Source organism: Chironomus tepperi, unplaced genomic scaffold (assembly GCF_022539635.2).
Source record: "Chironomus tepperi strain 1889 unplaced genomic scaffold, CSIRO-AGI_Ctep_v1 contig_445, whole genome shotgun sequence".
Lineage (NCBI taxonomy): Eukaryota > Metazoa > Arthropoda > Insecta > Diptera > Chironomidae > Chironomus > Chironomus tepperi.
In genome coordinates, this window is record NW_027226567.1 from 1,118,404 (window position 1) to 1,134,721 (window position 16,318).

Below are 16,318 nucleotides of genomic sequence, written 5' to 3' on the forward strand. Positions count from 1 at the left end.
AAGAAAAAAGTTTGATTCTTTTCTGCCTTGACTGTATGCTGTAAAAAGGAATTTTATGGCTAAGGATTGACAAATTTTATTAATGTAAGCTTATTAGGCTTTATGTTTCAAAATATGAAGTTAAAATCAAATTAGTAAAAAAATTACAAAAGTCCTCGTGTTATTAATCGAGGGACTTAAGCGCATTTTTGTCCCAGCGATCAATAATTGATTAATAAATCACTTCCAGACCTCAAAACCAAAATCTAGTAGGATTCAGGGCACTTCCTAGCCCACGAAACGAGATCCAGTAGGATCTCCAGAACTTCCAGAACTTCAAAACGAGATCCAGGAGGATCCAGATCTAAATACCAAGATCCACTAAGATCCAGGTCAATTCCAGACCTAAAAACCAAGATCCAGTAAGATCCAGGTCACTTCCAGGCCAAAAAAACAAGATCCATATATATCTTCCACAAATTTAAGAACTTCATCCCTTAACGGATTTTCATAATTCAAACCTCATAACGGTCAAAAAAATTCAAACATTATTCAGTAAACACTGTTAAAACATCGAAAAACATTGAAGAACACTGGAAAACAATGAAAAAACGTGTTGTTGTTTTTGTTATTGTTGTATATGAAAATGAAAAATTGTTAATTATAGCATTTATGTGTTGATTTGAAACTTCTAAATGACCGATAACCCAATAACTCGATGGAACTGAACTATTAAAACAATCTTGAGCTTTCTACGATGTCTAGTTTTCGAGATCTCGTCACAGCCGAGAACGAACAAAGTGTCTTATTAAGCTACCTTTTTGAAAAAAATTTCAAAAATGCGCTAAAAAATTGACGATAAATTTCACTGGTAAAATCAAAAATTTAAGAATTTTTTATCAAAAATTTAATGAATTTTTTATTTAAGTACCTAAAAGGTGTTAATTTAAAGCAGATCCAAATATATTTGTTTACACCCAAATGTACCCCAAATAGTATGAAATACCCCAAATATTTGGGTATTTGGGTATTTGTATTGACATCTCTAACTGTATGCTGTAAAAAGGAATTTTATGGCTAAGGATGATACTTCTAGAATGGGAATAAAATTGGAATTGAATTGTGAGGAGGGGGAGGATGAGTGAGTAGATGTTGTATGTGTATATTGTAGGCAACACAGCGAGAGGATAGATAAAAATTTTTTTGGGTGAGCTCCTATCGCTTCTGCGCTTTGTCGTTGGTAGTGAACAACACACTTCACCAGAAAAAGGCAATTTTTGCTACACTCGAGAGTACATACAGCTTCAAGAGCATCACCATCGTCGTTGATGTGTTTATGCTACTTTCTACCTCCTTTTGTTTCATTTTCGTTCCTACACACAATCAAATCTCATTCCTTTAATTCGTTATTCCATCTTTAGCAACGAGATCCCTTCGACAATCATCAACAAATATAGCACAGAGTGAAGCGGAAAAGTCGAAAGGGAAAGAAGGGAAAATTGGATTTTCATCTTTCAATGAATCTATCGGATGCCAGAAGACACAGGCAAGTGGCAACATTTATTGATTCACATAAAATAATGAAAACGAGGAACTGTATAGCAACATCCACCAATACAATCAAATATAGGAACAACACGAAACTTATCAGCTCACGTTTAGAGATGAGATGAATATCTCTTCTTGTTTTTATTACAAATGGGGGGTTAAATTGTGGATCTTTAGACGAATTAAGATGGGAGATAAAAAATGCTACAGTATGGGCCATTCTAGAGTGACAAATGAGCGGGAAATTGCCAAAAAAAGCTTGAAAAGCAGGTCAGATAATGACTTTATGATCAGCATCAGCACATTTTTATATTCATCTCATCTCATCACTATCCTCATTCCTCTCAGTCCATATCATTCATCCGAACATTAGCAAGCTAACGATGCGATGAGAAATAAATGGAAATGGTGGAAAAAGAGCGAGAGCAAATGACAAAAATGTGTGTGGAACTGATGAGCATTTCCTGGGGTGAAATAATAACAGCGATATGTATCGGCGCAGGAAAGATGGATGGACGCTTTATATTGGTGTGAGAGGAACACAAAAATCGATGAAATTTGGCTTGAATTTGCCTCATCAATTGGATTTGAGGGTGAGATTAGATGATTTTCTTTGGATACACTTTTGATTGAGTATGGCACAATGTCGACCCGGGAGTATGAGGCGGCTTTATGAGGTTCGGTTAAATGAAAGAAGAGTAAAAACCTTCGTCTGTTAATGATTGATTAGATAAGCAATCTCATACCAACTATCGATATCGCCTCATCGTGTCATTCGTCCCACAAGTCATAATGATTGGCTTTAATTGTGTGTAATAAAACAAAAATTATCTTTATCATCACTGGTTTTATGCACAATCATTGTGATTTTGGCTGAATGACAAACGTAATTTTGAGATTATCATATGGAACCAGGGCTATTTTCGATATTGGAAGTTGGGAAAATAATGAATGATGCATCAGTGAGGAAGATATTCAAAAGAATGCGATAATCAACAGGATATTTGCAATGAAATAATCCAGATGACCAAGAGGATAACTCAACAAACTGGAATTAAGCTTAGCAACGAATATTTCACCATATTAACTAAGAATTTCAGCACAACTGATGGTGAAATCATTGAGAATATAACACAAATCTTGTCCAGCACAAGATTGCTACCATTTAAACTAGTGGTGGGTAACTTGAGTGCCACGACACACCTTAGTGGGAAACCTTGACCGAAACCATACAAGGTATACGGTTCATGGCATTTAAAGACATCTTTGGCGGCAGACAGGTTGCTAACCACTGACTTAAGCCCAGAAGAATGTCAAATAGCGATAAACTCATTAAGAATTACTACAAATAATCTCAAAGACCAAACCGGAATGTCCAAAATAATCTACACTAATAAAAACCGAATCAATTCCTCAACGAGATCCACTCAGACATTAATTCAATGCTAAATAAATTTGCACAAACAAAATATTTCAAATGTTAGGAAATTCGCACATGATGACGCTACCTTGCTCTCATGTGGCTGAGAAGAAAAAAAAAAAACAAACAGAAATGTTTATTCATTGAAGAAAAATAACATTTTTTTTTTGAGTATCATATGAGAGACCAAAACAAAAACCACATGTGCAGAGATGCAAAAAAAAAAGCGTCTGTATAGTAGAGAAAAAAAAGTGAAAAAAAAAAAATGTAAACAAAATATCGCGTTAAAAAATATTTTATTCATTGAAGATTTTTACTTCTTATCATTCTCTCATTTTTTTTTTCTATCTCACAACTCCTGTTCTTCTTCTTTCTCCCTACCCGAAAACGCACTTTATAGTACGGTTCTCAATTTTGCTCCCGTACATGCATGTTAGGTAGACAAATAGTAACGATTGAGCATGTGCAAAAAAATAGAGATAGAGACACAGCGGTAAGAATAGTCCGCGTGAGTAGGATAGAATGTTCTCTAGAAATTCTCAGCAAAGTTTCTCTCAAATTAGTTCCACGAAAATCATTCGAGTATGCTTTGAATTTTTATGAATCACCGAGGAGTTTTCGGCGGATATAAAGGCAGCATTATCATTGCAATATAAACCGAATGAAGGTCATAAAAAAAGATTATGCAAAAAAAGCATAAAGGAACAAAACAATAAAAATCACACTCACTTTTATTTGCTATTGCTCTCTCCCGTGCCTTATTCGTCTCTTTTCAACTCGATGAAATTCAAAACTGAAGTATATTGTAGCTCTAGAAGTGAATTTAAATACCGGCACGTTTTTTCTCTTTCGCTTTTTTTAATCACAACTTCAGGTTTACTGTATGTTATCATCATTAATTGGTATTGTTTGTGGTTGATAACAGCTTGTTTCCCCAAAAAAAAAATATGTGAAGGTTTATTGGCAAATACAAAAGTATTGCTGTATATGAATGAACTAGATTAGAGCTCAAAGTAATGGTAATGCCTAATAGGCTTGTGGATGTAAACCCTGGAAATGAAAATGTTTAGATTATCATGAAGTCAAGGTCAAAATGAAGTGGATTGAGCTGGAAATTGTGCCTTCATCTAATTTAATATTATTCTTAGAAGGCATTGAATAATTCCCAGCTTCTTGGAAGTCAATAAGCAGGTGACGCATTTGAGATTTCTTTAAAAGATTCGAGATTTTTGAGGATGATAAATGAACACAATGAAGACTCATTCAAGCTTAATTATGGGTCATGGATGCAGGAAATAAGCATTAGGCATGTTAAGCCTAACATTGATATTTCGAGTGGATCTATTGTTATTTCATCCAGTTCAAAGAAGTCGCATCACACTGGATCAAGGCTCATGGCTTAGAAAAGTCGAAAATTCTGGCTTCAGGCCGCGGAACCTCTGGCTTAAAACCAGATCTTTCACATTTTCTATCAAATCAGTCTTCCTAATACGTTCTTCATCCTTAGAAAAAGATATTCAACTAGTCAAATGAAAACTTGGGATTTCAAGACGATTCGTGACTTTTTTGAAGAATGACACAAGCCAGCGTCAGCTAGTAAATTCATCAACAGGTTTGCCAAGAAACAGATGATTGGCCGAACGTACATTTATTTTTTTTTTTTTTTTTTTAAAATAAACTTTTTATTCATTAAATTTTTGACTTAATTATGTACAAAGTTTGGATACATTTTATTTGTATTTAAATTTTTAAAGGATTCTGGCTTATCGCATTCATCACTTAGTTTTTGATTTTATTTTGAAATTGTTTTGCTTTAATTTATGTTGTGGTTTATTCGGTGTTTCGCGACGCAAGACGAGTGTTGAAATTCGCTTGCAACTTTCCGACGTAGTCCTCAATAGAGGGTATTTTTGCTTCAGTATGTAGATCTGATATCCTTTCATATCTTGTTTTGTTGAGAACAATTCTCAAGAATTTGTTTTGTAGTACTTGTAGTTTTTGTAGATGTGTTTTTGCCACAACAGGTTTCAGTACTTCTAATGAATTATTACCTCACCGTGCTCGTCTTTCAATTAGCTGGAAACCTACATATGTGTCTCAATAATTTAGTGTATCTTTTGGAATTTGATCCTTAAAAAAGTCAATACAAGACATACAAATAGATCTAATTAAATGTAAACTCAATAACCAGCAAGTACTCAGAACTGTCTGCAATTGACTTTACAAATGACTAATTTGACTTTGCAAATAAGCACATCCTGTACACAAATAACCTATGATACAAGCGAAAAGTTTAAATCATCTTCAAAATTCATTGGTCCAAAAAGTCACAGCAACGGAATTCCCTCAAATAAACAACACAATGTGACGTCACAGCAGCACAAATACAGAAATATTTTTTTAGAGTCTCAAATCCTGTTGGATTTAATATTTATGATAAGAATCATGAATTAGTTCAAAATGTCTCAAAACATTCACGTCGTCTCATCTTTATAGGAAATGTGAGCAGTTGAACTCAAATTCAGACGCCTTAATGTTTAAATCATCTTCAAAATTCATTGGTCCAAAAAGCCACAGTAACGGAATTCCCTCAAATAAACAACAGAATGTGACGTCACAGCAGCACAAATACAGAAGAATTGTTTTTAGAGTCTCAAATCCTGTTGGATTTAATATTTATGATAAGAACCAGCCTTCTTAATGACCATTAGCTTCTTCACTACTTTCTATTTGAAGATAATTTAATTTTCACTCTCAATGCCAAACTATCGATTTAATCTAAATAGTCTAATGCAGATAGTTTTGCAAGTGACACGACACAAATGATTTTGTTCACTGATGACTATCATGGCATGCAATGATTGAAACATAAAAAAATGATTTTATTTCCTTTAATGCATCTCACAAAATGTGTGTGCCTGAAAAATCATTATTGGACACATAATGTAGTAATGTTCATGGCACTAACAACAATATAAACATCAGATGTCAATATCAGTAACACCTGGTCAGGACGTAAAGCATAAATGTTGAAACAGACGTGTAGTGAGGTGTAGATAGCGTTAAAACTAGCTCGCATTCCACACTGTATGTTGAAACACATACAAAAATAGACCGACATTAGAATGAAAAGTCGACGAGCGTACGCGATCGAGTGTGATATTCGTGTAGAATCTCGATATGAAAGAAGATTTCAGTTTTTTTCAACTTCCATTCGATTAAACTCTTTTCCTTTTTCATCAGCTGTCGCTATATCCATAAAAGAATTTCTGTCTTTTTTTTGGGACGACGAATAAAGTTGGTCGATGAACTTGCATTCATCTCATTTTATCATCATACATCCGCTATGTGTTATCCCTTTTTTTTTTTGCTTCGTCCACCGTTCATTTCGTACTCGAATTGCGAGTCCACTCGAATTGCCTTAACCAGAAGATTATAATTTCATTTCTTTTTTGAAGCCCGCTTCTGACTCTCTGTCTGATGTAATGGAATGATTTTATTTCATATATACACCTCATACGTACGACGAGCAAACAGAAATGATTTTTTTTGTTCGAGACATTGTGCATGTGTTAGGGGAAGCCAATTACTCGAAATATACAGAAAAAGCCGAGAGGGCTTGCAGAGAAGAACGATTGGGAATATGTGCGGATAGAGATGTGGCAAAGAAGAAGGCATATCGAAGATGGCAAAAAAAAAATAATGTACAGTCTGTTCAAAAATGATGCACACATGCAGGCATCAACTCAACTCATCCCGTTTTCGCAGAACTAACTGAAATGTTTTTCTTTTGGGTTTCTTGCTTACCTACAACATTCGAGAGACGTTCTCATCTGTATGTAAGAGGGAACTTAGTATAAGTATGGAACATCCAGAGATGGATGGATGAAAGCAACAACAACAAACATTTTCTCCATTCTTTCTGCTTCGTTCTGTTCTGCTTTTGCTCTGTTCTGTTCCATAACAATTGTTATTTTACCAAAATCGGTGGCAGCAGTAATACGATAAAAAATTCCAGAAATTCACTGGGCATTAACTAACACAATCATGTCATACAGTTGAGCCTCAACTCACTCATCATCATCATCGTCATCGTCAATGTGCCACTCCAATAATCTTTAAACGATAAAAAGCGATAAATAAATCAATGGACAAAAGAGAGCTGCTTCGCTTATGACGTGTCTCCATCTATATGAACGACAACCGACTGTTGATGATGATGTTCGCCATATTTTCGGATTCGCACATATTTCCATGTTCAATCGACCTCCACAAAAAAAGTAATGTCTGTATATATTTTTTTTGGATGTCCATTCTCTTTCGAAACTAGAAATTGCACCCGACAACCAGTAAACGAAAAAAAAAAGTATTTTTTGTGTCGCTGTTATCAGAACTGATTTTTCATGGATTATGATTTTTTAGTGAAGGCTTCTCTATGTCATTTACTAAGTATAAGTGAGTACATTAGATTTGGTTTATCATTAACAAAAAAAAAAAAATTATTATTATCTCTCACACTGACTCGATGGTGTCGTATGGAAGTAAATCGAATTGTGTATGGAGCACACAAAATATTGTAATAATTGGTGCCAATGTGGTCGAGAGCAAATTATCAGGTTCTCGTGAAATTTAACGTCGATGAATAAAAAAAATATGTACATATATACTAAAGGCTATAGATATAAGGCTGCATGTAAAAAGCGGGTTGATACTTGATGAAATCGAGTCACGTTAGCTTCAAAATGCACCAGCTTGGCACCAATACACGATTGAATGATGAACGTAGGTACAAAAGGAAATTGATGTCGCGCTGTAGATACAACAAAATACTCAATTTTTTTAAATAAAAGAAAGAATGTGTGTAGTGCCCTCATCACTGATTCGCTCTTTTTCTGTTATAGTCTCTAAAAAAATTCTTGACATCTGCTTGCCATTGCCACATCAATTGTGTGTTTTGTCGTCGTCTTCTTCACTTCTTTTTTTGCCTTTTTTTGCATTTTACAATTTCTTTATGTCGTTCGAATTTCATCAACAACAAGAATAAAAGATTCTTTAGCTGCTTACTTCCCTCATTGTATGCTACACGTTTATTATTATTACATCTTATGCTCATCCGTGAGTGTAAAATAGTGTAGATAGCATGAAATAGGAGCATATGGTTGTCGTTGTTGCTGAGAGGCTTATTGTCGCAAAGGTTCAAGGAGAATGTGAGAGATTATGAGGAATCAAATCACATTTTCGTCACTGCTTCATGAGAGACATCATCATAATCATCAATGTCGTCGTCGTCGTCAATAATGAATGTTTTTTCCTGTGTTCTTAAAAGTCAATTCTGGAAATCAAAATGCCAAGAAAAATTAAATGTGTGATTTTTTTTGAAAATGTGTACAACCATTAGCCCAATGAAGAAATGAAAAAAAAATCGACACAATCAAATATATACAAGTCTATGCATCATCACATCATATAATCACTAGAAACCCGAAGCAGCTTGAATGAGTAACGACGATTCGAGCAAGTATGAAACGAGCTCAGTTTCATTTCAACGTTATAGCGGTGAACACAATCAGAAGGAGAGGAAAAAAAAAAGTCAAAAGGAAAAGTCATATTTTAAATAATACATAGTCATATTGTGTATTTAAATGAAAATTGTATAAACCGGAAAAACGGAATTACCTGTAAATTATTAACAGCGATATCAAACAATAACAGAAGCAGATTTTATAAACTTTTTTTCTATTTGTAAGAATCAAAACTTTATGTACATATTGAGTTAAAATTAAGCTCCAAGTGGAGAATACCTGGACTTCTACATTCGATGATTCTCTTTTGAAACAAGCTCCATATCTCGTGCTTCATTGACATTCTACACTACCTGACTGTTCAAATCTCACTCATTTTATTCTCGCGCTCTCTCAATTGTATTGTATTTCTCTCACCAATTTTATTGGCATTTCTGAAACTTGCTTATTTCAAGATAGAAGTAGCTTGTCCATAAGCTCAATAAGTTTTTTATTTAATTAGACAACACTCATCAGTAAACACGTTAATATTGTTTTCTTATTCAATTTTCATTTATTATCTATAGATAAATTCATTAAAGAAAAGGAAGAAAACTGTAGTAAGAAATTTAGGACTTGAAGCGATGACACAAAATCGTAATTGTTGTCGCTTGTGCCTGGCACCTCAAAGTGAGTGTGTGGAAATATTTAAAACACAAGCAGCAGATAAGCAGCCAATTCAGACAAAAATATCATCATGTGTACAAATTCAGGTGAGTTCATAACATCCAATATTTGAGTTTCTCCGGAAATTCCTGGTCAATTTGACTCAGGAATCCAGTAGATCGAAATAAATGTGCATTAGTGAATCATCCAATATATGAAAGTGCCTATAGAGTCAAGAGCTAAATTGTGTAGGAAAAATCGATAATGTCAGTGTGGTCACATGCGAGCACATAGAAAAGTGTACAGAAATACGAAAGAAAATATATACTACTGAGTGCTCGTAGTTTGCTCGCTTGAGCTCTGCTGATGATGATGATGAAACATTTTTCAAGTATCTTTCCGATCGATGTGTTGGTGGTTTCCTATTATACCTTTGAATCATCACACTTTTTTTTAATGGATATGATGAAAAAATATACTCAATGGGACTGGTTTTTTTGCCACTGAGCCATGAGTGGTTGTGCTGTTAAAGAAAGAAAGAGAACAGATTGCGAATGCGGTTTAAAGTTGAAATTGTATTGACGAACGGAACGATGATCATGACAAGAAGAACAGGCTACGGTAGAATAAAAAAAAACCGAAAATGGCGATGAAACAAAAATGTAAAAGAAACAGGATGATAATTGATTGACAATCGTCGTGCATCATCCCTGTTTCCCGAAAAAACAGAAAAAATACAATATTGTTGGTTCCTTCATTCTCTCAATTTTCTCTATACATTCGTCTCGTATATCATACGCTTCCATTTCATACCTAAAATACAGTCTACGGTCACATGGTGCATGAAACCTTTGAAATCTTCTTCCATTATGTTCTGTAATACGTCTCTCGAATAGAAGCAGCCGAAGCAGGCAACATACAATATTTGGGGGGATAAAGGAAATAAGAAATATAGAAGCAGCATGTGAATGGAGTGGAAAGAGAGAAAGAGCTGAGAATGATATAAAGATCGAGAAGAATTAAAAAATAATGAAATCAGCTCAAGCAATAGAACATCATGTTGATGATGATGATGACGACGGACGATGATGGTAAATGTGAGTGAGCTGGCAATTATATCTCTCATACGCTACACATTATCCAAAACAAGTCGTGCTCGCCTCGTTATATTGTGAGATGGTGATTGTATATTATATTCAAGTTGCTAGTTGACGCACGCAAGCTATATTATATTTTTTTTCGGGTTCCAATTTCGACATTATCTTATCGCAAGCGAAATAAGTCGAAATGCCCCTGTCGATGGCAACTCAAATAAGTGTATGCCTGAACGATGGTGATGGAATGAAACTTTGTACAATCTTTTTTATTCACTTTTTATATACAATTCGGCTTACACATTTTTTTTACTTCTGTGTGTGAACAAGCGGATGGAACTATGTGATGAGAGTCAAAAAATACACATCAAATATGAGAGAATTGCTTGTTGTTGAAGCTGAAAATAGTCCATCCGCTTATTGAAATATTATGATTACGCGGCTGTGACCATCAGACGACACAACAGTAAAAAACTTGCTAATTGAAATCGATTTTTATTTAATTCAGGCACTATACACAGTGTCATATGGGCTTATTTGGATGATTTATTGGATACCACATTCTGTTGTTTATTTCGATAAATTTTTTCTATTTTTCGTGATTCTAGCCAAACTGAACACATATCTAATAATGTTTTTTTTTCTTTCCTGTTTATCCATAATGCAGGTTAGCTTAACAGATCGTTTATCAGTAAACATTTGCCATTCGTGTGTAAGTTATTTAAATTCATGGCAAAGTTTCAAAAATCGATGTGATGCAGCTCAGAGGAAGCAAAAAATCTGGCTCTCAACGTCGGGTAGTGGTGATGGTAAAGTACAAAGCACTGGCCAATCATTACTTAAGAATCAATTAAATGGACATGGAAATCAATTGAAACCAGCACTTGAGAATGCACAACAAAAGTTTCAGGAGAAACAAGCAGAATTACAGAGACGAAAACTCCGAGAGCTTGTACAGCAACAACAATCAAGTGATATCGACACAAGTTTCATTAAGTCTGAACCTGCATCCGATGACGTAAGTTTCTCTCTTTCTGCTAATAAGCTGTACAATTTTTGCAGATATTCATCAATTATTAATTTATTTGCTTTTTTGCTTCGTTATAGGAGGATGAGGAGAATGTTATGGAATTAGATCCCTCACAATTTTTAGCGCAAGGTAGTAGTGATGATGAATCAGAAAATGAAGATTCTCGGAATCAAACACAAAGTCAAAATGGAAACGGTCCGCCAATACTAACGTCGTTGGGTCTCACACATATCAACAGTGTATCAAATCCATTTGCATCATATGCCGTGAGTTTATTTTCAAAAGCATTTTTTTCTACTTTGAAGTTTTTTACAGCTTTATATAATGACTATTTCTCTTTCCTGCTTGCTTTTTAGAACTCGGACGATTCAACAAATGATGACAAAAGTGAAATATCAAGTAATGGTGGAAAATCGCATGCCCAAATACCAGCCAATTGTACAGTATGCAATATGCAATTCTCAAATCGTGCCAATGCTCGTCGTCATGAGAAGAACATACATAAAATAAGAGCAACGCCAATTGCACCACAATTACAATCAGCAAATACATCTCTGAACACATCACAATTAAGCACATCAATAGTGTCGTCGACTTCAGCTGTAAAGAAAAAGCCATACTCAACTATTGAAATAGACTATACCAAGCCAGAATTATATCGTCATCTACTTACGCCAACAAAGCTCACATTCATATTAAACAATTTAAATTTCCTCGAACAAGCACAAGACATGACTTGTAAATGTTGCATTAAAAAGTTTCCAAGTTACAAATTTTTCATGGGTCACATGAGAAAGAAATATCACGGACTCCCACGCAATGTATGCTTCAAATGTCTTAAACAATTTGATAGTAAAGGACAATTTATAGGTCATCTTAAACGACCTGGCGGTTCATGTCCGAATCTTTATCGCTTAGTTATGGCGGACGATTCCATTCCAAAGAACCTCATTCCAACAGACACAAACTTAAGAATACCAGCAAAAGATGTACTCAATAATCGAGTCTATGCATGCGCCATTTGTGATGATACATTCCGTTTGAAATCTGACTTTCGTGAGCATGTTTATAGTGTGCATTTAGAAGTAACAAAGAATCGTGAAACACCAAATGCCAGTTGTATAAACTGTAATGAAGCATTTACAGATTCTGCTGTACGTCGTCGTCACTTTAACAATCTTGATTGTATTGTGTATATTGTATGTAACACCTGTGGTGAACAGTTTCCATCACAATCTGTTTATCTTGATCACGTATATCAGACACACTTGAATTCCAAGGCACAAGAAAATGCTGAAGAAACTATATTGTTTGAGGAACCACCAGAGGATCAATCACAGTCAACTAACATTTCACCTGCAAATAAAAGTATTCAAAAATGTCCAGTTTGTTTCAAGCAATATAATAATTATTATAATGTGTTACGTCACATGGAAGCAAAGCACCCAGATCAAGTTCCTCAAACATATCAATGTCCCGAATGTCCAAATGAGAAATTCAGCAAACAAACTTATTTACGTGAGCATTTAGTGAAAGTTCATAATAAAGTTGATGTCTCACCGCGACAATTGATGCAACATCAAATTGCTAATAGCAGCTTACAAAAGATTCCTGCATATACATGCAAAGCTCCAGATTGTGGAATTGAGTTTGGTGAACGAGACAAATGGCTTGATCATCAAGAAGAAGTACATGGTGGAAAGTTCTGGTGTATGTTTTGTGAGCATCACGAGTCCGAAATTGAGCAACGTGACGCATTTGAAAAGCATTTGGAAATGACTCATCAAAATTCAAACAAACCACATCTAATGGCTAATGGGAATGAGTCGGATGATGAAACAACAGCCACAAAATTGGACCAATCATCGGATGCGACAAAATCATACAAATGTCGATTATGTGCAAAACGTATTGCGACAAAAACTGGACTTCAAAAGCATATGATTAAAGTTCATAATGTTGGTGGTGAACTGGTTAAATGTACTCTATGTCCAGCTGATTTTGCTAATGATAAAGGTCTCAAAGTTCATTTGTGGCGTTGTCATGAAATTCGTGAGGCTGATTATGAGAATGTATTGCCTCCTGATCTTTTAGATCCATATACACAACAACAGAGAAAACTGAAACAAGAAGAAGAACAAAAAGCAATTATGATGGCAAATGAGAGTGGAAGTATCGCTAAAAAGCGAACTGTTTATGAATGTCCATTCTGTCATATCGTCTATCATTCAAAAAATGAGTTGATTGATCACCAAAAGACAGTTCATGCTATGGATGATCCTGATATTTTAGATCCGGATGATTTCGTACAACAAGATTATTCAGACACTAATGATGACATGAAAGATCTTCAAGGTGATGACAATGATACAACAGCACACGAAGAAGAAGCTGAATATTGGTTCCAATGTCGTTTTTGTCAACGATCATTCAATTCCAGCAAGAAACTTACAATTCACATGAATAGTCATCAAGAAAGTACAAGCGGTCAAGATGAAAATGGTGGATATCCATGTAAGGAGTGTAATATTGTCTACAAATCAAAGAAATCATTGTGGGTGCATCGTCATAAAAAACATCCACGTCATCCAGTTCCATCGCCATGTGATTCATGTGAAAAGATTTTCTTTGATCGTAATGAATTGATAATACATATGCAACAAGCCCATCCTGGAAGTATTCCGACATTACCAAATGATTCACAAAAAGAGAACGAAAATGATGGAAACGTAAATGAGTCATCATTATTCACTGAGGGTCATTGGTTACTAGATTCGTCAACAGAAAGTAGTCAAATGAAGGCACCACAAACACCGGATCAAAATTCATTAATACCAAAGAAAAGAAAACGTCCAGCACCGTCAGAGACACCTGATGGTCAATTTGCATGTGATATGTGTCCAAAATGCTTCTCAAATGCTAATGCTCTACAAGTACATCGTGGATGGCACTTCCGCTCACCTGATGGACGTAAAGTTAAAGATCCATCACAAATGTGGCATCCCGATCAAGTTCCACCAAGTAAAGTAAGACGTACAGCAACACCATCCAATTCATCATCAACATCTCCTGCCCCATTGACAAACAATGCTATAGTTCCTACATGTCCTCATTGTAATGCTAAATTTGCTTCACATAATAATTTACGTCGTCACATAATTGAAGTACATAAAACGCGTGAATCCACAAATGCAAATACAAATGAAAATTATGTTAAAGTCGACCGAGTTGGCGAATGTACAAAATGTGATGTTACGTTCTCTACATTAGCTGAATGGGTTGACCACAAAATTAATGATGCTAAAAATAGAAAGACAATAGCTGGTCAACAGGCTGGCTACGAATGGAACTGTGAGATTTGTTTGAAACCATTTACAAGACGTGAACGTCTTATGCAGCATATGCTAAGTCATTTAAATGACAAACAAATGGACGCCGAAGTATTAGCTGAACATCAAATAAGATTGGATAATAAAGTAAGCAATGGACAAAAAGTACAGCAAGATGATTTAAGTAGTGGTAGTGAGCCTGAGGATGAAGATGATGAACAAACAGATAATGAGGAAGATGAAGATGACTTGAAAATGCCGCAGTCATTCAGCTGTGAATTATGTAGTGTGAAATTTTTATCGTCACAGGAATTAAGATCTCACGTTGCAGAGCATTTTCTTAATGGATCCGGTGGACTATCCACAACGACACCAACAAAATCAATTGAAAATCATGAGGAGAACAGTAATAAATTAGACATTGATGAAGATGTAGAGCGTGAATTAAATGATGTAGAGTTTGAGGAGGCAGAGGTCGATTTCGACAATCCAAATGAGGACGATGAGGATGAGGATGAAGACGATGAGGATGGATATGATGAAAATGGCGAAAATGATGAGAATGATGAAGGTGAGGAAGTTGACGAGAATGATGAGAACGATGAAAATTCAGATTCATCAGGCTCATCATCATCACTCTCAAATCAACCAAATGCACTACAGCAACAATCACAACCACCAATTGGACGCATACAAGTACAACTTCACAGATGTCGTGTCTGTAATTCAGCATATATTGATCAATACAAATCCGTAGAATGTATGGTGTCACATCAAAATCGTAATACACCTTACAAGTGTTCCGATTGTCAACTTTATTTCAAAGATACAAAGCAACTTACAGATCACGAGAACTTGTGCCATGCATAAATAGTTAAAAATTGAAAAAAGTAGAGTATTCCAGTGTGAAATTTTTTTTAAAAAAATTATTTCATTAGAAATGTATCAATTAAGAAAAATGTTAATTAAGACTTGTCAAATAATAAAAAAAAATTAATTCTAAGATTAATACTTAATTATAACTTCCTTGTCTATGCATTTATCTTAATTACCACTTTTAATGTTTACAGCTGTTTTCAGGTTAAAAATAGTCGTATCTTATCGTTTATGATTTACACTTTATAGACTAAACAGGTAATATGAAATGACTAAGTGGAATTGCTAGTCTGAGTAAGCAATTGATGCTATGAAGATTAGGTATGAGTTGAAATTGTGAGTTGAAGAGGCTTGGTGGCGTAATGGTTTCGTACTTCGGTATCTAATTATTGTTATATCAACCAAGCGGTCATGGGTTCGAGACTCGGCAGGAGAAACTTTTCATCTGTCCTATTTTCGAATTGTATGGAGTAGAATCGTGGCTCACAGCATCCCTTTGTAGGTTAGAGACAATATGCTGACAAAAGATCATCAAAGGGGGTGGGAATGTCAATAAGATGTCAAAACAGAGAATTTGTACAAGCTTTATGATGTGGCCAGCAATAGTCAGGTGGAAAAGCCTTCTGTAATAACCTAGGTTCCAAGTTGTAGAAGGTTCCAGCAAGTAAGTAAGTAAAGTCATCAAAGGAGTGATTCAGATCCCACTACAAACTTTAGATTTAATGGGTGCAGTAATCTGGTGCTCATTAAACAATCATTAGCCACGAAGCGTCCTAGCCCAGCTCTGGATCTTAATGATTTGAATAGCTACAGGTATTCTATGAGTCACATTTCAATAAACTTTCTAATTTTAAAATTAAAATTGAATTACTTAC

The 16,318-nt window shown here is 35.0% G+C and overlaps 2 protein-coding genes across 4 annotated transcripts in view; one reads left to right on the forward strand and one right to left on the reverse strand.

Moving 5' to 3' along the window:
* LOC139097961 (regucalcin-like) overlaps window positions 1-3,997 on the reverse strand; it is a 12,699-nt gene extending 8,702 nt beyond the window's left edge. For both annotated transcript variants that reach the window (XM_070650011.1, XM_070650012.1), the window contains exon 1: window positions 3,677-3,997. The gene's annotated coding sequence lies outside the window, so the exon portion shown is untranslated. The remainder of the gene's footprint in view (window positions 1-3,676) is intronic.
* The window catches only part of hang (hangover), a 21,364-nt gene extending 5,775 nt beyond the window's left edge, over window positions 1-15,589 (forward strand). Inside the window, exons 1-5 of one of the 2 annotated variants that reach the window (XM_070650000.1) lie at window positions 8,479-8,689; window positions 9,036-9,221; window positions 10,876-11,226; window positions 11,316-11,504; window positions 11,595-15,589. In XM_070650000.1, coding sequence (XP_070506101.1) covers window positions 9,093-9,221; window positions 10,876-11,226; window positions 11,316-11,504; window positions 11,595-15,437 — 4,512 coding nt within the window. In that variant the 5' untranslated portion in view covers window positions 8,479-8,689; window positions 9,036-9,092 and the 3' untranslated portion in view covers window positions 15,438-15,589. Of the gene's footprint in view, window positions 1-8,478; window positions 8,690-9,035; window positions 9,222-10,875; window positions 11,227-11,315; window positions 11,505-11,594 lie in introns of those variants that run through there. The other variant, XM_070649999.1, reaches the window with a different exon arrangement.
* The last annotated feature ends 729 nt before the right edge of the window (window positions 15,590-16,318 follow it).